We start from the raw sequence: 21,027 nt of genomic DNA, 5'->3' as shown, positions 1-21,027 counted from the left end.
AAAATTTTGAAAAAAAAATTGGAACAAAAAATTTCGAACTAATGTTTTTCAAAATTGTATGTAATTAAGTACCTACTAATTTAGTTTTTAAAATTCAATGCTCTTATTTATTTTTAAACAAAAACAGAAAACCAAATTCAAAAATATCTTGTCATTTTCGAGAAATCAACAAAAAACCAAAACTATTTTTTTCTAAAAAACCTCTTGTTTTTACGTGGCTGGACTTGTTGATAAATTAATTCATGAAACATTAATCATTCGCCAATTATTTTTTAAATATTCAGACTTAAATAAGGATACAATAAAGTGATACAGTATTGGATTAACCCTGAATTGATCAACTTTTTTCATTGATAACACCTAAAAACTTACCTGAGAATTTTTCTTACTATGTCTGGGGTGCTCGCCGCCCATGGTTTTGTTTTTTGGTTTTCTGTTTTTGTTTAATTCGAGTTCAGCACACCGAAAACCTTCAGAAAAGTATATTTTTGTTTCAGCAACAAAAAAAAAGTTTAATTTTGTTAACCAGTGTTATTATTGATTTTGTAAGTTTCGTAGACTTTAAAAACTCTTCTATTGCAGACCAATTTTCACGCGTACCGGCCGGCCGTTACAAAAAGTTTACTCACTTTTTTTGTATAAAGAAAACTTTTTTTACGTTAATTGATTTTTTTTTTATTAGAAACTACGAATGTTATGTATATTAGACTGGGCCAAAAAAATAAAATATTTTTTTTTTTGAAATTAACTTCGAAAATCTTGTTCAGGATGATGAAAAAAAAATTTGGTGAAAATTTGAGCCGTTAAAAAAAATTTTAAGAGGTCTATCATCGGTGTTTTTTATTTTTATACATGATATGATGTTTTACAACAGAACTGCTAGACGATCAAAGTAAAAAAAATTTCTGTTCATTTTTTCTTATATAAAATTAAATTTCCTACAAAAAAGATCTAAATGAAAATTTTCGTCAGACAAGCCGTATTCGAGTAATTAAGCTTTTTAAATCGAAGTGTTTTTTCAATTTGCCTGTTTCACTTTGGAATTTTGTGATGAGCAAATAAGTGAATAGAAAAATAAAACCTCGACAGATTCTTATAGGAAATTTAATTTTCTACAAAAAAGGTCTTATAGTAATTTTCCCTAAATTGAGTTTTGAAGAAGTTATTCACGATTTAAATCGAGAAAAAAATTAAAAAATCAATTTTCAATTTCAAAATTTTCTAATTCACTGAAAATTCAATATTTTCAAATTAGCAAGATGTTTTCTTGTAGGGAATTAAACGTTCTATAAAAAGTTCCTTGGCAGCAAATTAATTGCTTTAACCGTTTAGAAGATAATCGTATTCAAATCGCAAATGCATACTTGTCATAAGAAAATTATTGAAATCAGTGGGCATTGGTTTTGATACGAATATCTTCTTAACGGTTAAAGCAATTAATTTGCTGCCAAGGAACTTTTTATAGAACGTTTAATTCCCTACAAGAAAACATCTTGCTAATTTGAAAATATTGAATTTTCAGTGAATTAGAAAATTTTGAAATTGAAAATTGATTTTTTAATTTTTTTCTCGATTTAAATCGTGAATAACTTCTTCAAAACTCAATTTAGGGAAAATTACTATAAGACCTTTTTTGTAGAAAATTAAATTTCCTATAAGAATCTGTCGAGGTTTTATTTTTCTATTCACTTATTTGCTCATCACAAAATTCCAAAGTGAAACAGGCAAATTGAAAAAACACTTCGATTTAAAAAGCTTAATTACTCGAATACGGCTCGTCTGACGAAAATTTTCATTTAGATCTTTTTTGTAGGAAATTTAATTTTATATAAGAAAAAATGAACAGAAATTTTTTTTACTTTGATCGTCTAGCAGTTCTGTTGTAAAACATCATATCATGTATAAAAATAAAAAACACCGATGATAGACCTCTTAAAATTTTTTTTAACGGCTCAAATTTTCACCAAATTTTTTTTTCATCATCCTGAACAAGATTTTCGAAGTTAATTTCAAAAAAAAAAATATTTTATTTTTTTGGCCCAGTCTAATGTATATGAACCAAAGAATTTAAATAAAATATTGAAACTAATTCGCAGACACTTTGTAAGAACACACTCTTTCTCAAAATCAATTTATTTTTAAAATAATTAGGTTGATATATTTTTTTGAGAAGTTAAATCAATTTAATAATTCCATTCTAGGTATTACGAAAGCCTAAGTAAATTTTATAGTGTCCCACCCGTGAAGTTGGAATACCTCATATATGAATAGTTTTTTTAGTTATAATTTTTTAAATTAATTTATAGTTTTCTTCCAAAGTATTATCGAACCTTGATTTCAAAATTTGTTAAAAAGTATGTTTTGGATAAAAAACATGGTGAAAGGACCAAAAAGTGTAAAATTTGAATACAATATAAACATGTTGTATTTGTATTTTAAAAATAATCAAATTTAAAGAGAATGGGCCGAAATGCACGGGCTTGGATCAATTTAAATTTTTCCCTATATATAAATTTTATCGAAATCGGTGAGGCCGAAAAAATTGAAAAAATAGTTTCAGGTGTCCTCAAAAAAGTGTGTTCCAAAACAAAGGATGGACAGAACTTTTTTCTAGATACATATGTACATATATACAAACTTTTTTAGTTGTAGAAAATAAACCCTTTTGGAGAATCGAAAAAATAAAAATTATAACTAGGTTATGCAGTTAAACAACCATTCTTAAACTTAGTATTTACATCTTATTATCATGTTTGTTTGAGATTTTAAGTTTTTGGATAGAACGTATTTTAACAATTCATATAACTTTAAAAACAGACTCGTACTATATGAGCGGATTTAGGAATATTAGTTAACCTGACTGTTTCTGAGTTTCATTTAGGACATGATTAAGTCCTTGTTTTTTGATACGACTTTGGCATTCACGTAAAAACCAATAAGTTGAGATTTGTTAGGAAGCCTTTTTTTTATAAAAAATTATATTATTAGATTCCCTTAATGTATAATCTATTACTATGTAAACAATATTTAATTATGTAAATGATCCAAATAAAGTATTACCTTTACGAACTCCGAAACAACCAAAAGATAAACTAGCGAAAACATTATGAAAAGATATTTTGATCATTTTTTTAAAGGTATCTTTTTTTATTTTTTAAATATTTCCTTTATAGATTAAATTACAATTTCGATCGTAGCTGATTTATCACCCCAACATACTAATTTTGGTATGTATGAACCCTTAAGGCGTGTTGTTTAAACTTTTTAATTTGAATGCTACTTTTTTTTTTTATTTATCTATTAATAAAAGCAGATTGAAAAAATACTTAAGACCAATGAACCACACTATTATATGATATATGAGCGTGGGTCATTGGTCTTTAGTATTTTTTTTTCAAATTAATAGGTTAATAAATCAAACAGATTAGCATTCAAATTTACAAGTTTAAACAACATGCGTTAAGGGTTTATACATACCTACAGTAAAATTATTTACATTGTAAATGTTGTAATTGTGTATTTTTATATTTATGTTTTCTGTTAATTGTTTATTTGTTTTCGATTTCATTGGTATATACTTAAAGTATGTTGTATATGAATTACAGATTTAATTAAATTCCTTTTAAAAATGCATTAACATTTTGTTACTTACATGTCTTCTATTTTGTATTATTTTTAATAACCGACAACGTTTGAAAAAAAAACTATTATCAAAATCGAAGCTGTTCGGCTGGGTTTCGAAGTAATTTGCTTTTATTACATTTTTCTATACAAAAATACATATTCAATTCATTTTTATAACCATTAATCTAATTTTAAAAGTTTAACGAACTTCTATTGACATTTTCAACTCATTATAAATTCACTGAATAAATTAAATTAATCAAAACATCATTCAAAGTCCGGCCCTGTATTTTTGTTTACATTTTTACCTATTAACTCAATGCGGTATAATTTTTTGTTTGATTTAAATAATTTGTTTTGCTTGTAAATTTTGGATGACATCTTATCAGAAAATTAATAATAAATAAATTATAATGTATACAGTGTGGCGAGAGCTTGTTATACTCTACCATAATATATTATCGTGATCTCTTATTTAGGTTAACTCGTTCAGTTTTGCTCATTTAGCAGCATAGCATATACAAATTAGTAAATTTGTTAGAGTATCAATATGAGTATTAAGCATGGTATTCATATCAGTTTGTTTGTTATTATGAAGCGAAGGAGGTAGTAGCACCGGCCGGCAGCGCAAAACAATGGTCTCCTAATCGCGTCTTTGATCTTTTAAGTCAGAACAGTAAACAAGCTTAGAATTTAACATTTTTTGTGTGCGGTTTATTTTTTATTTCATTAAAGGTAAATGATGAAAAACTCTGGCTTAATACGAGAAAAATATAAACATAATAAAAAAAAGAGTCTCACAATTTTAAAAATTGTTTGTCCTTTACTTTGTGCATTTTTTTATCTTTATGAATGAAAATGATTTCTGTAGAAGAAAACAAAAAGTTTAATGAACAGTGTAACATCATATTATGAAATGTATAACAATTTGCATTTTTTTTTCATTAATTTCATATTGCAATAAAAATTATGTGATTTTCTGTGGAATTTCTGCTTAAAAAAATACCTGCGTTGAAGTGTACAAAAAAAATTTCATCAGCTATCAACTTCTAAAAAAAATACAATCAATTCAATCAAAAAAATAAATAAGTGCATCTCAAAAATAACAATAAATATACAAATACATTAACAAATAGTAAATTCATTTTATTAAATTTGACATTTAAAACTCGCTGATTCACAGCGATCCTCAATAACATTTAAAGCTGTAGGAGCTAGGAGCGGGGTTGCCAGAATAGATGTTTAAAACTACCTAAATATGAATTTTAACCAAGTTTTTTATCAATCAGCTGTGTGAATCGGGACGGAATTCATCTGGAAAATATTTACAGAGGTACAAAATTATAATTCAGTCGATTTTAAGTAGATGTGAATTGGTTTATAGGTAAGATTCAGATTCTGTTTAGCGAACAAAAAAAAAAAAAAAACGATTTTGTCTCCATAACAATAATTGTGCTTCCTTAATTGATGTTAATGCGATATTGACGTTATTAACAAATTAACTAATTTATGATCGCTACCAACGACCTAGAGGAAATATTCATGTCGAAAAATTGTTTGTTTTTTCTTTTGACTCAATACGTTAAGATTTTATCTATTACAAAACCAATAGGTCAATGCAATGATAATTTCGGACCTTTATAAATATTTTCCAAATAGATTCCATCCCAAATCGCATACCTGAGTGATAACAACTTGGATAGAAAGCCATAGTTTATGGACTTATGTCCTGTCTCTTTGCAGTGTGTACGCTTGTTTTGGGATAAGTTTTGATAAAAAATATATAGTTTCAGTGATATTATAATAAATTCACAATCAAGATCATTGTGAAATCAAAAATAAAATACGAATTCTTTATACTTTTGGTATTTTAAATCAGAGTCTTAAAAAAAAAGTTATTAACAAACTAAAAAAAACTTATTGACAAAACTCATAACTTGATAACAATAATAATTCAACAACAATAATAATCAAAGCGGGTATAAAGTTTAAGCTGAGTAGGGGTATAGTTTTTTCAAATTAACTCGAAAAATATGGGTCAAATAGAAAAATTTATGAAGACAAAAGTTATAGAAAATAAAATTTTCTACAAGTTTTATATATATAAATTTTTGTCAAAAATAAAAAATGGCCGAGTTATTCACTAAAAAGTGTTTTACCTTTAATCCAAGATGGCGGCTTAAGCACAAGGTCGATTTTCCCGAAAAACTGGTTTTAAGCTCTCAGTGATCCCCTCTACCGTCCTATGAAAAAAAATTGCACGATCTAATTTTTTCCATTTGAAATGTTTAATTCTCCTGGGCTAAACATGTTTTTTGCCAAGAAGACTGCCGTCCTTAAATGAGTGGAAAAATATTGTTAATTCATTGCACCTTTACATAGTATCTATGGTGCAAAGAAAAAATCTTTTCATTCTTAGACGATACACTTAAAAAATTTTGAGAAGAAAAATCTTATTAAAATGAAGTAAAATTCACTTTGATTTTAAACAGAGTTTCCATTTATTTTCATTAGAAATCTTATTATGTTAAAAAGTTAAGATTTAAGAATATCATCGTCTTGAGATTAAGTGTTGCCGTGTTCGTATGGTAAAGGAGCTCTAATTTCAGTAATAATTTGATTTTTTTAGAATTTCATAAGAAATGTAAACGCTTATAACATTTTATTTTATATGCAATTAAAACTTAATAACCGTTTTGAACACAAAGCGAAGTATTCCATTTGATTTCTTTTATAAAAAGGAATTTTCAGAAAAACTTATTTTAAAACCGTTAGAGCTGTTTTTTAAAAGTAAATATTTGTATACATACAAAATTTCATACATTTAAAAGAAATAGTGGCTAGCCATATTAATGAAATTATGAATCAACGCTTAAAACAAAATTGCAAATGAATTAGTCAGTGATGTTTAAAAAACAAATATTTTTTTTCCAAAAATGTGTTTTTTTGGAAATTTTGCAAAGTTTTATGAATACGGTTGTTTTTACGCTTCTATATATAATTTTTCGTTGAAATCGGCTTAATCTTTAACGAGAAATTCAGAAATAAAAAAACGCTTTTATTCTTTTTTTAGTTTCTATTTTCTTTTAGTTTTTGCCATTTGATTTCTTGCAAAAGCTAAGAATTTGTGTTTTTCTTTTTTTGAAAATTGTTGAAGACATTAAAAAAAAAAATAATTTTGTGGAGCATAGAAATTTTCAAAAATTTGTATGCTGTTCTGAAGAAATTAACTCGTTCACAAATTAAAATAAAAATTTCAAGAAAATTTATTGATGTTTAAAAAAAATAAGTACATATTATTAAAATATCCAAAATTCATATTTAAAAAAAAATTTCTAAGATTTTAAATAAAAGTTAATTAAACTTTGCTGTACTAAAATTTAAATCCTTTCAATTGTTTAAGAGAAAATCAAGAAAACAGTGCTTAACAGGTACCTTCTGTTAATAATGGTGCAAAAAATATTTTTTTTATATAAAGAGATGGTGGTAGTAGTCGTTCTCCAAGGAGCGGTGGTTAGAACGATGGATTATGACGCCAGAGGTCCAAGTTCTTTTCCTAGCCTGCTCCACCTAAAAATAAAAAGATTATTTTCAGGGGTATTGTCTCTTCCGAGAAATTGACAAATCCTCTAAGAGTACCATTTTCATGAAAAAGTCCAACTCTGCTTAGCCGTTCAGACTCGGCGGTAAAATGTAGTTCCCTTCCATTCTTACAAAGTTCTTATAAATTGTATTTTAAGACAAAATAATTAAGGGCATCTTTTTGAAGTGAAAACTTCTTTAGTATCGTTGTGATTTGAAACAAGAAGAAACGAAAAAGCGACAGGAAGAATCAATTGATCATAACTTTTTTGTTTTAATAGATAGATGAATGAAATTTCTACAGTAAATAGGTAATTAAATAAATTATAATTGTGCAAAATTTAAATTAATTTAATATTCAAAATTCTGAGATAACGGTGAAAAGATGTTCTTTTTCTAAACACGTTATATCTTTTGATCTAGTGCACATAACAAATTTATTTAATACACATAATGGTACGTGCTCTACAAAATATATAATCTTTAATTGAAAAAACTTGAAAAATACCTCAAAACACCTGTGGAGATCTTTTGCCGATGACCAGCCACCAGCGTAGGAAGTACCGTAATCCCAGTTTGAAATTTCGACATGGTTGGCTTTAAAAAATTCTTACTTTTTTTGTAGGCATGGTAGAAATATGATTGATATAAAAGGTGAAATAATAATGATATAAAATTTATTATAGGTTGTCATTTGAAAAATGGATTTAATGGCGTTAAAAGAGAAAAGAGGTTGATTGTTTTGCTTTTTTTTATGAAAACTAATTGGGTTAAAAATATTCTAGCTCTTTTTGTACATGTTGTATAGACATAGTCGATATAAATATTTTGAGTTGAAACAATAAGCTTTTCAGGTGGTATAAAATGTATTGTAGGTTGCCATATAAAAAAAAGTGATGGAATAAAAAAAGTTATATTTTTTTCGTTTTTTTTTTTGTTTTGCAAGAAAAATGATTTTTAAGGTTTCACTTCAACCACGTGTGAATTGCACACATGTTTTTTTTTGTAAGTCATACTGCTTTCATGTTGACTCATTCCTTAATTTCTCAAAATTCTAATCAATTTGAAACATAAGAAAAAATTTACTTGTAAGACACAATCGAGCATTTTATTTCTCCTACAAAATGATATCGAAATCAACCCAAGTTAAGTAAGTAGACTGCAAAAAGTTTCCAGAAAACTAAACTAAACACTATAAACAACATTCCTCTGAATAATTTTTCCTTTATCCTTTTTCACTTGAATAATAATTTTTCCACAAAAACTAGGTTACCAACTTATGGTTTGGAAACAAACTAGAATAAATATTAGTCGAACTTTTCTAGCATATACCTATGACAACTTCTGCTATCCATGTGTGTCAATAAGGATATAAGAATATTAAAAAAATGTGAAAAGTTAGTAGCCCTTATGTGTACGAGTATAGGAAGGTATATGTACCATGTCGATGATTAATATCTTATAAACAAACATGATGCTCCTCTCTCCTGATTAAAAATTAATTAACTCAAACAAGAAATTCGTCCTAAATCTTCCACCTTATCTAGCGTTAAATCGTATTTAAATTTCAAAACACAAATACAAAAAAAAAAGAAATAAATAAAAACAACAACAAAAACAGAAAAAATAAATTGCACGACTGGGGTCGCACGTACTTGCTCTTATGCTTAAAGTAACTATAATGTTAAAGCTTTTTATTCAAGAAATTTAAAATTCGATATTTTGAAGAAATTTCATAAGTAGTATAAAAAAATTAAATCTGTTTTTATAATTAATAAAACTCCGTTTTAAAATATCTTAAAAAAAAAAACAAATATGCCATTTTATTTCTCGTATAAAAAGGTATTTTTAGAAAAAAAATTTTGAAAATTGTAGGAGCCGTTTTTTAAAAAAATAATTTTTTATATATAAAATTTTTTTAACATTTTTCAAAAAAAAAGTTGGTATGCCATTTTGAAGAAATAATTAATTTACATATAAAAACTAAATTTCAAAATTTTTCATTGATCCGTTTTCAAAAAATTGATTTTTCAAAAAAAAATTTTGAAATATTTTTTAAAAAACCAAAAATGCGTTTTTTGAAAATTTTCTAAAATTTTAATATTATCTTTACTTACACACTTTTGTATAAAAATTTTCATTTAAATCGGGTTAATTTTGTACGAGATATTCAGAAACGAAAAAAACCGTTCTATGACAGGTACCGTTAATAACGGTACAAAAAATATTTTTTTTATTTAAAAAGTTGGCCCTTATGTGTAGTATTACACACAAAAATTTTAATCAAAATCGTTAGAGCCGTTTTTGAAAAAAATTAACTTTTCTATTTCCGTTATATGGCAGGTACCGTTAGTTTTGGTCATAAAAAAAAAATTTCAATTTCCCCTCTAGGGAATCACCAAAAACTGCTAACTACCAAGTTTGAAGAAAATCACTTCACTCGTTTAGGCTGCAGCTCCAGATAGAGACAGACGGACAGACAGACAGACAGACAGACAGACAGACAGACAGACAGAATTGCCGGACCCACTTTTTTGGCATTCTCCATCATCGTAATGTCATGTAAAATTGTTATCTCGAGTTCGATTTTTTTTACGAATCCTAAACTTGCCCTATAGTACCTATATCGCAAGTAAAAATATAAGCAAAAGAGCAATAACTTGTAGCATAGTAGGTAGTTCGCTTTCGTCTTCACTTCACCATCACCACCCACCCTTTTACCTTATACCTCTCTATACTACATTTCATTTTCTAGTTGATTGTGTATTTTTATGTGGTTGTAGGTTTAGTGCTTCTTTACCTAGATACATAGAAGAAAAAAAAAAAATAAATCCTTTGATATTCATGAGACTTACCGTTAAGCATAACGTTGTTTTCATTAATAATTCACAGCTTTCCATCACTGCTCTATTTATTTCGCCTGTTTTTTTTGTATTTTTTTGTTTTATGCCATTGCTGCACGCCCACTTTGCTTCTGGACAAATGTTTACACTATCTCTCTGTGCAGTATAAGAGAGTTTTGCGGCAATTTTTGTACGTAGAATTCTTTCTGCCTGCTGCACCCTTTAAACCATACAAACCACACACCGCACCGCCTTCTTCGTCCATAACAACTTAAACCATGTTGAACTGATGGAATTTAAGGTGAATGACTCGAAAGTAGGGACTCTTCTTGGGTTTTTTTGTTCTTTCTTATATTGCTTCAGGTGTAGCTAGCTTTATTATGTTTGCCCGTTCGCCATATACTCGTATATATTTCTTGAATCATTCTTTGCTTTTTTTTTCGTCCTGTAATGATAAATGACATGACATGCATGTCATGAAAAGAAGCGATAGTCACTCTCTCTATCTTTTTGCTCAAGTGGTGGCTTAAAATAATAATAATTAAAGGAGACAAACGGAGTATTTTGTTCTTGCTTTTTTTGGGCTAATATTATCATAAACTAAATAAAAGTCAATTCTTTAGAATGTTGAACCCTCAAAGGAGATCTTTAATAATATCTGAAGTTTATTTAAGAGATTTATTTCTGGTTTAAGCTTTTACAGAATTAAAACTGTATTCTGAAGTTCTTTCTTTTGTGACCGAAGTGTTGACCATCTTTGACCATCAGTCGAATCTTAGATGTTATTTTTCGGTTTACAAAGTTAAGGATCTATCGATTGTAAAATTAAAAAATTTTTGTTTAATTTTCAAAATTAAACTTAATGGAGGTCACTGTGGCGTATGCGTAACATTTTTTTTTTTTACTGTTTTGTACATTTTAATTCTCTTCTTGATTAGACCAACCGACCCATTTCACCATTGTTGTCCATTCACTATCCTTGAACGTATTCAGTTGATCATTTTGATTAAACTTAAAATGTCAGTAGGTACTAGACCATGTCCGCTTCTTGATTTGATAAGGCGACAAATTATGACACTTTTTTAGTGCTTTTTTTTTTAAGAAAATACACCAAATTGTTATTTCGGTTTTGTAAACAGAAATTCTAAATTAAAATTAAAAAATAAAGATATTTGTTTTTGTTCTGTAATGTCAAATCGTATCCCAATTTGTTGACCCAATTTAAAGATATTAAAAAAAACATTATTCCGAGAGGATATTTGATTCTCTCCAAGAAGTTGAAAACGCAATACATCGTAATTTTGTTTTCTTACGAAAAATATTCAAATATTTAAATAAACCAAAAAAAGGGAACTGTTACACCCTTATCTTCAATTTTCACCCTCTCATTTAATAGTAATATGTGGTTTTATCTTCTTTTATAAACCATTGAATTATTTCTGCAATAAAAACCCATGAACGTCTTAGTTCTTTATTGCTATACATATATTTAAAGACAAAATGCCTATTGTTTCAACACTTTCTAAAGAACGGATACAACCAACATCGTCTTCAATATACATAAGCCTTAAAACCAAAAGTAATAGAGATTATCTGTAAACTCTGTTGTCGCGTTCCTATATAGTTACGGTGACCATATTTCTGGAAGCCAAACCCGGGACGGATACAAAATTCATTGGATCGTTTTGAAAATATTGATTTTTCAAAAAAAATTTCTTAAATGAGTTTTCATAATTTTTACTTATTTTGATATGTATCAAGAACGATTTTTTTGGGAGCGTTTTTGTTGAAATCATTTAAGTCATTTACGAAATCAGAAATCAAGAAAATGGTTTTATAACCCTCTGTAGGCACACCTCTTTTTTGCGATTTTGGTTTATACTTTTTCATTGTGCCCACTTTTTATTTTTGTTGTGCCAAATTCGCACCCGTGTGCCGACAGAGTGATAATAATGTCTGTTAATAACTTCTAAAAAAATATTTTTTTAATCAAAGTACGGGAGAGCTGCTTTTTAACAATTTAATTTTATTTTAAATGATTTTGAAATTGTATGATCTTTAACACAACTTTTAGCATATCCTTGAAAGTCTTGAAACTTTGGGAAACTCTGGGTTATTTAATCTTCCATAATGTTGTTCTTTATTCGAATATATTTTTCCTGGTGTAGCAACCACACAAATAGAAGCTGGCTGGAACAAAATAATTGACGAACATTTAAAAAAACTATAGCCTAGTCTAGAGGCGAAACGAAAATTTTAATACAAAACCAGCACGACGAAATCATAAACAAAATTTTTTTTTCGTTCCTCAATACACCAGCTTAGGCAACGAAATTCTTATCTGTGCTAGAATATATGGAGAGTTTTCAATCGTTTGTCACCTCCATTTATTTGTCCAGGCAATTTTTCTTGCAGGAGGGTTTTGACTTTGGAGACCTAGAAAAATTTTCGTTTTGCTTCAGCAGGGTAGGCTTAGTGCTTTATCCGACAAATTAGAATAATTTTAATTTCAAACCACTGTTTTCTTGTTTTCCGTACAAAGTATTTAAAATATTGAATAAAAAAATCAGAGAATGTGCAAATACGGGACAATCCCGGGACAAATTACAAAATACGGGACACTTATACATCCCGGGTTGCTTAAATAAAAACCCGGGACAAGCTGTAGAAATACGGGACAGTCCTGGGTAAACCGGGACGGATGGTCACCGTAATATAGTAAACTTACGATACAAATTAGGAAAAACTTAAAATAGCAGTAGGTAAAACTTAGTTTTACGATATAGTACAGAATGTAACAAAAGTGGGTTTCAAAACTATGCTCAAGCGCGTTGCTCAATTTATTTCCAAATTAGGCAGTGGAAATATTAAAAAAAAAAACTCATAACCAAAAAAACTTAATAACAAATTTGAAGAAGTTAAGAACAAAAAATTACAACAAGGCTGAAGTTTATATTAAAATTTTTTATTGAAATGGCTCTGAACCATATTCTCGACTCTAGAGAGTAAAGTGAAAACTAAAAATAAAATGCACAACTGGATCGCACGCAGTTGCTCTTATAGTTCGAGCAGCTTATAATGTTTAAGCTTTTTATATAGAATAAATGAATAATTTCAATTTAATTTTATAATCAATTTTAAAGGAAATGTGAAATAAATATTAAAAGTTGTTTTGTGTGTAAAAATGTTCAAAAATGTTTTAAATAACGAAAAAAAAAATTGGTATCCCATGAACGATTTTCTAAACCCGCTTATTTAAACAAAGTATTAAGAAAAATCATTAAATCGTTTTGGAAAATTGATTTTTCAATTTTTTTTAGGTATAGTTTTAAATTGAGATTATTAAAACGCTTTCGCAGAAAAAATTTGAAAATCAGTTAAGTTTGTTTAAGTCAGAAATTAAAAAAGGGGGTTATTATATGGCAAGTTTCTTTTAAAAGTTTTTCGATTTTTTGTCTTCCAATGGATCTAATGTGCAAAAGTAAACGTATTTGCTTTAATCAAAATCTTCAGAGCCGTTTTTGAGAAAAACAACTTTATTTCATTTAAGCCATATGGCGATGGCCTTTAATTATGATAATGACTTATTTTTTGGCATTCGCAATCATCTCAATGTCAAAATCCTGAAAATCGAAGCTGATCGAACTTATGTATATACAATGTATATTATACATATGTATAAGTTTTAATGAAATACACATTTTATTTCTAGTTATGGTTTTTACATATGGCAAGCATTATTGATTTCATTTTTTACTGCAAAAAATGTTGCATCAATTTTAAAGTAAAAACTTAAACAGTCACTGGGGCGTATGCGTAATATTTTATTTAACTTTTTCTTATTTAGACATTTTGCTCAACAAATAGTGTAACTAAATAGTTTGTAGTGTTAACATGTAGGTATACATAAAACTAATAAAACTTAACTTTTTGGCTGGGTGTTTTCGTACTAGTTCTACATTACCCTTAAAAAAACCTTTTCTAGGCAATATATTTGTATGACATCTTTTTTATTCTTGATTGTCATGAAAACCCTTTATACCAAGTGTTTACGCAAATATTTTACGTTTTGCGCTAAAAATTCATTCATCAATACCTTATAATGTCTTTTTTTTAGAGTTGTCGTAACGTGCTGTTTTTTTTCATTTTATTTGATTCAGCATTAAACAAAAATCTTAAAACCATTTGTCTATGTTGAGATATATCACTATGATCATTTGTTTTTTTTTTCAGTTTGATAGATTATCACCTCCTTCACTTTTTCCCTATTTCGAAGTGGGTATAAAAAATGAATTTTTGAGCATTTATACATAAACTCTGCAAAGATACAAATCATTCATGAAATTATGACCAATTGAACAACATCCTTATGATATACTGATACTGAATTTAAAGTACATATGTAATAAAAATTTGTATAAATCCACAACTTACCCTTATAATGCGCCTATATCACAAGTAAAGTAGCAAAAGCATACAGATAAAGATTGAAAGGAATAAATATAGCTTCCGTTTAAGACCTAGCTGGCTAAGTAGACAAGTTAGCGTGCTGTGCTGTGTTGTGTAAAGTGTAGAGCTGTGATGGTATAAAAATGAAAAGTGTTATAGGAGAGGATCCTTTTGTGGGTAAATAAAATCGTAAAGTGCATTAAGGAAAAAAAAAAACTCTGAGAGTGTAGACAAGGAGTGTTGAATGGGAAGCAAAAAAAAAGAGGAGGTTAATCAACAAAATAGCTTTATTTACTGTGTACGATAGCAAGTTTTTTTTTTATTTTGTAAATCCTCAGAAATAAATATAAAAATAGTGCACGACTAACCTCATTTAAGGACAAGATGGTTGATATTTTTATGCAAACTATTCGTTCACGTTGAACAACGATTGCATTACAGATTATAGTTGGGAGGTATACAAAAAAAAAATGTGTTATAGTATACCTTCAGGATGACGATGATGTTGACGACGACAAGTTTTTACGATGGATCACACAGCTCTCAATGGACAATGGGTAGCAAGCAATTTTTGAAAGGACGTTAAGTCAAGTGAGGTCTATTGTTTTGTTGTTTGGCTTGAGGTGGTTTCTTCTTTTTTTTTAAAGGTGTAGGTATACTCTGGTAGGTATAATCGTGTCAAGATGTGATTTTTTCTCGTAAAACCTATGAATAATAAAAATAGAATCTCCTTTTCCTTTACAAAAAAGATGGCATTTCTTAAGGATTTCACTTTTTATTTTGAAGTAGGTATCTATATTGTAGAGTTGGAAACATGGATTTAAAAATTTATTCATAGTAGTTTTTTTTTTCTGGAAGCACATTTCTTAAAACAACTTGTTTATGTCCTGAGGTAGACATAAAATTTGCTCTTTTAATTTTTAACTTAAAAAAAGGTAAAAAGTAGTTGACTGTATTTTGTAAGCCCATTAATTTTAAAAAGGTCGTTGAATGACACTCCAATTAATCATATACTTTTGTAAAACTTCTTAACACAGAAAGATACAAAATTCCAATTTTACCTTTTATTTTGTAAGAAATAAAAAAATTTGTAATAATAATCTTAGAGCGGTTATAAATATTATTCTCAGAAAACAAATTAAAACATTTTAAACAAATCAGATAAAACATTATTCGTGATATAGAGTATTTTGCAAGAGTGCAAAATTAAAACGTTTTTAATCACACATGTGTGTTTTCGGTATACAAAATGATAGCACTTGAACAAATAATAATTATTATTATTATATGATGTATAGTTTTGTTGCTGTTTTTTGATTTTATTTTAACAAATTAATCCTGTCATTTTAGCAGTAGAAAGTTAATGCAAAAAATATATGTCAGTAGTTAGTATTCGATCTTTATATAAAGTAGGTAGCGAGTAAAACAAAAAAATATATATTTCAACCGGTATAGTTAATATTTTTTGGTTGTTAAATTGTGTGAACTTGAGATATGTGTGATATTTTATTTTATAAACCTTCTTTGGTGATATCGAATTCTTATGGATCCAAGCAGAAGCCTTCTGAGTTATACTGCCACAACAACAATTATGACAGCAACAAATATGTTTGAGCTAACCTAAATCAATTGTCTGAGATGACAATGTTACCTTAAAAAAAAAAATTGTACCACGCAAATTTGCTCACTAACAGTGAATAAGAACTTTGATAAATCAGAAATGGTATTTTTGATTTTTTTTTTGTCCCTTACTTGTTTTATAAAATTACAAAAGAATTTCACATCTTAATTAAGAACTCTCATTTTTATGTATTTCGTTTGTAATATATTTGATCTACAATTAGTACTTGAGATCAAAAATTTCATTATTTCAGAATCAGGCACAGTGGGGCAGGATGCCTTAAAATGTGATATCAAATCAGCCATTGGAGCTAGAAACCTGAAATTTTGCATGTATGCTTCTTAGACCCTTACTAGGTCATAACATAAGCTATAATTTCCCACGCCCGCTTAAACTCTTATTATTTGGGAAATAATACAAATTTCAATATTTTTCGGATTGAAAGATTATTTTAAGGCTAGAGACTTAATAATACACTAATTTTTCATCGGTTTTACCTTAAATCCTTTCTCTCTTATACCTTTACCTGATTGTTGAATCAGCTGAAAAGAGTCCTTTTCTTAATTTTTATTTTAAAATTTGCTCACAAACCACCATTAAAAATCGACAATTTTACTTCTGCTGCAGCTGACTTTTAGTAAACAAAAATATGTAGTGAATAAATAAAAAATAAATTATATATTTTCAAGGATGGATATTATTACTTTATTAGAAAATATTAAAGAGTCAAGTAATATTTGCAATTTAGCTTTTGGGTCTTTCTGCCCCAATGTGCTTCGCGTCGTCGGTAGTTAAAAATACGTTTAATTCTATGGATTGCATATAATGTATTGCCGCTGTTGCATTTTGTTAATAAATTAAAATTAAGACTTTTTGAAGAATTTTTTTTGCCGCTGTTGCATTTTGTTAATAAATTCAAATTAGGACTTTTTGAAGAATTTTTTTTTTTCAAAAATGTTGATAAAAAATTTTAACAAGAAAATAAAAAAATACTTCATTAACATTTTTTATTTAAAGCTTGCACCAAATTTTGAATACTTTTTCAAGAGATTAGACAAAAAAGGTCAACTGTTAAGTTTTAATTTTTTTTTTAAATTTCTGTCATTTTTTCCCAGCAAAAGTTAACTTGAAACCCTTTCCCCTCTCTTTAAATCCGCCTCTGATTGAAATGAATTTTTTTTAAATGTCCCATTCGAAAATTGTAATGTCTGTTTTGGTTATGCAGCTACAAATTACCCGGGAGCCGAAACACTCACATTTTGTCTTTAATTTAAATGAATATTTTCGGGCTAAATGTAAATTATGTTTTTTTGGTACACAAAAGTTGTTTATTAATGTTTTAATATGTACTAAAAGTTAGTTCAAAGACCTCTAATGCTAATTCAGCTAAAAATTATTGGATGTTTGATTTAACGATAAATTATGTTAATAAGCTTCTTTGTAGTCTTTGACTTTAAAAGAGTGTCTAAGATCTCATTATCATTGGTGAAAAGTAATGCAGAACCTTTTTTAACTAAACCAACATTTTCAAAATGAACTGAAAAAAAAATCGTCAAAGGGTATTAAAGTTATTTAATTTATATTTATTGAATCAACCATAAATAATTTACCCCAAATTTTTAAAACTTTATCAATTTTTGTCTTCTTTAAAACAAAATTCAAAATTTTTAATCTGATCTGTAGCATTATCATTCACAATGTCTTTTATTTTGTTAAGCCTTGAAGTTGAAATAGAAATTTTTTGAAGCAATATTTACATTTTCAGCTTTATCTGATGAGAGTAATAAACTCAAAGGTAGTTGTTATGTACATTAATAACTTGTGCTAATTAAAAAAACAGACAAGTGTGCAACTTTTTTGTTTGACAAAATTGTTATCTATATAAAGTCAGGGTTATTTATAATGTTTGATATAATTTTTTTTTCCTAAAATCTTCTCGAAATCTGTTTTTATCTTTTATTTAAATAACTATGCAAGTAAAATTATTTCAGGAAATGGGTTAAAGATGATTATTATTTAGTCAGTTGAAATTTTAAATTTTTGATGGGAAGAGTTAAATTTTGAAGTTTAGGTATAATTAAAACAAATTTATTGATCACAGTTATTAAGATTATAAAAATGAAAATAACTTTTGTTAAATTATAAATATATAGGTAAAAATATAAGTTAATTTTTTGAAAAAAGGTTGAAAGTTACGATATTATTTGAATTATTAATTTTGCTTCATTTCAACGTTTTGAAAAGTCCAAACCAAAGAAATAGATACTGCATTATGTCAATTTTGTTTAAACAAAAAACTTTCAATTACTAAATTATTATTAAATTTAATTTCAAAATCAATGAGTAAAATAAAGATTCAGTAAATAATAATTAATAGTAAAAATAAATTAATAAAAAAAACTATATCACTATTTAATTGAACTAGGGTGTATTATTTGATAAAATACCCATATGCCAACACCTCTTGTTTTATTTATTGATTAGTAGGTAATTATATTTAATTTAAATACAAAAAAAATCACTAAATAAATAGCAAACTAAAAATTCAAGCTATTTTGGTAAAAAGACCCATTGATTGATAGAACAAGATGTTTCGATTCAAGATCATTTAAATGAAATCTGCTAAAAAAAACGACTGAATAAATTAGCTCTTTTCAACAATTAAATCCACAAAAAAAATATACATATAATTTGTTGACACATTTCACTCTCAGATAATTGACTTGAGGGATCTATTAGTTATTTAGTTCTCGGCCATTCACGCATTGTGTTCCGTTCCGATATTTTTTGTTTGTTTATTTTATTTTTTTTGTTTTTTTTTTTTTTTTTTTTGAATTGACGCCCCTCCAATCCAACCTATTTAAATAATTGAATTCATTTTTTTTTGGTTAATAGAAATGAAGTACATTAGGAATTTTAATGTTAAAAAAAGCAGACAAAAAAAAATCAACAAAATTTTTAGATAATGAAATAATAAAAAAATGAATAAAATCCATAGATACAAGTACCATCTGTTTGTTAAAGCCAAAAAATACTTTAACCAACGCCACACAATAGGACCGCAGATAACACTGAGTGTTGATATATACATAATCTTTTTTTTGTGAGAGTGAATCTTTTCATTTGTTGTATCTTTTTTAAATGAAAAAAATATCTAAACTCATATTTCATTTAGATGTTGTATCTTATTGTTTGATTTTTAGTGAAATGCTCCACAACTATCATTGCTAGTAGTAGAATTTAAATATGCGACGTCTAAAGATCTCGCTGAAGAAGTACTTTTTCCTAACATCGTTTTTTGCATTGCTATTGATTTTTGGATTCAGTTTTAAGTAAGTATCTATTTATCTATCTTTTTATCTGTCTTGTTTTTACAATCTTGTATTATTTTTTTAAATAAATCTATCAGAGATCGTGAAGTTTGGAAGCCAAAATCAACATCATCAGGAGCAGCACAAATATTCCAACTTGATACAACCGAAGTAGAAGAAAGTGTTCATAATCATCATCATCATCAAAATGCAGACGATTTGGAAAATTCAATATACGAAGCTACCGAAACTGTGCCATCATCTTTTGCCAATAGCCAACAACAGACAAATAACAACAACAACAACTATGAAAGTGAACAACAAAGTGATCAGCTGCAAAAGTCAAGTGGTGATCGAACTTCGAAGGCATGGTTCTTTAAGAACGGCGATAGATATCCAATGCCATGGCAGAGGACGAAAGGAAAGAACAAAATTCCGCGATTATTGCCACATGCCGATAAGCACAGTGATCGAATAATGAATCAATTGATGTTTGTTCCACCGAATTATGAACAAATTCAGGAAAGTGGACAAATGAAACAGATATTATTGTATAATGGTCTGGGACCATGGAATATTAAAAATGGTAAGAAGAAATTGTATTTCAAAAATGATATTTGATGATTATTTCAAAAACACCAATTGTTTATAGGGAGAGATGTATTTTTTAAAAATAAATGCCCAGTTGATACGTGTGAAATAACAGCGAATAGAGATAAGGCTAATACAGCAGATTTGGTGCTGTATAAGGATCATTACATTCCAACAGGTGTTCGAAGACCACCGAAACAAGTTCATATGTTGTATTATTTAGAGTGTCCATATCATACGCAAAATGTCAAAGTTCCTGACGCTGTTAATTGGACGTCAACCTATAGGTGAGTTTAAAAAAATTTATTTCATATTTTGGGGGCGTGTTTGTGTTATTCATATTCAGGGATTCAAAAAACATAATTTAATGATTACCTTCACAAAATCGTTGTTATATGCTAGGAAAATCGTTCTTTTCAAATTTCTCAATCTGAAAACTGCTAAGTTCATTTTTTACCAGCTAATAAACCGTTTACTTATTTAGGAAGTTTCCTTAATGATTTTGAGCTCTATCCTAAGAAAGCTAAGAGGGTCATCCTTAGAAAGACATTTGATAAGAATATTAATAACAATAAATTAGAATCGATTTACATACAGCAATTTTGTGTTTTATAACATTTTTTTTATCTGAAAACATTAAAACAATTTTCAAAAAAAAAGGAAAAAACTAGAGACTAAGGGCCATTTTTTTCACTCGGAGTTGAACATAACTTGAGAATTTTTATATTAAAAAAATGGCCCTAAGTATTATTTCTTTATCAGTTTTATTAGATATAACAAGATAACATGTTTTTTTACTTGCGATATAGGTACTATAGGGCAAGTTTAGGATTCGTAAAAAAAATCGAACTCGAGATAACAATTTTACATGACATTACGATGATGGAGAATGCCAAAAAAGTGGGTCCGGCAATTCTGTCTGTCTGTCTGTCTGTCTGTCTGTCTCTATCTGGAGCTGCAGCCTAAACGAGTGAAGTGATTTTCTTCAAACTTGGTGGTTAGCAGG

General features: G+C 27.7%; 1 protein-coding gene across 5 annotated transcripts in view; it reads left to right on the top strand.

Annotated features, from left to right (window-relative positions):
- The window catches only part of LOC129917997 (glycoprotein 3-alpha-L-fucosyltransferase A), a 29,365-nt gene that overhangs the window by 2,474 nt on the left and 5,864 nt on the right, over window positions 1-21,027 (top strand). For 2 of the 5 annotated variants that reach the window (XM_055998281.1, XM_055998279.1), the window contains exons 2-4: window positions 19,323-19,451; window positions 19,529-20,016; window positions 20,083-20,308. In XM_055998281.1, coding sequence (XP_055854256.1) covers window positions 19,366-19,451; window positions 19,529-20,016; window positions 20,083-20,308 — 800 coding nt within the window. In that variant the 5' untranslated portion in view covers window positions 19,323-19,365. Of the gene's footprint in view, window positions 1-4,125; window positions 4,360-18,148; window positions 18,273-19,322; window positions 19,452-19,528; window positions 20,017-20,082; window positions 20,309-21,027 lie in introns of those variants that run through there. The other 3 variants (XM_055998280.1, XM_055998282.1, XM_055998283.1) reach the window with 3 other exon arrangements.

This window comes from Episyrphus balteatus, chromosome 4, assembly GCF_945859705.1.
Source record: "Episyrphus balteatus chromosome 4, idEpiBalt1.1, whole genome shotgun sequence".
In the NCBI taxonomy this organism is placed as follows: Eukaryota; Metazoa; Arthropoda; class Insecta; order Diptera; family Syrphidae; genus Episyrphus; species Episyrphus balteatus.
Note: the sequence above shows the minus strand (reverse complement) of the source record. Positions and strands in the feature narration are given on the sequence as shown.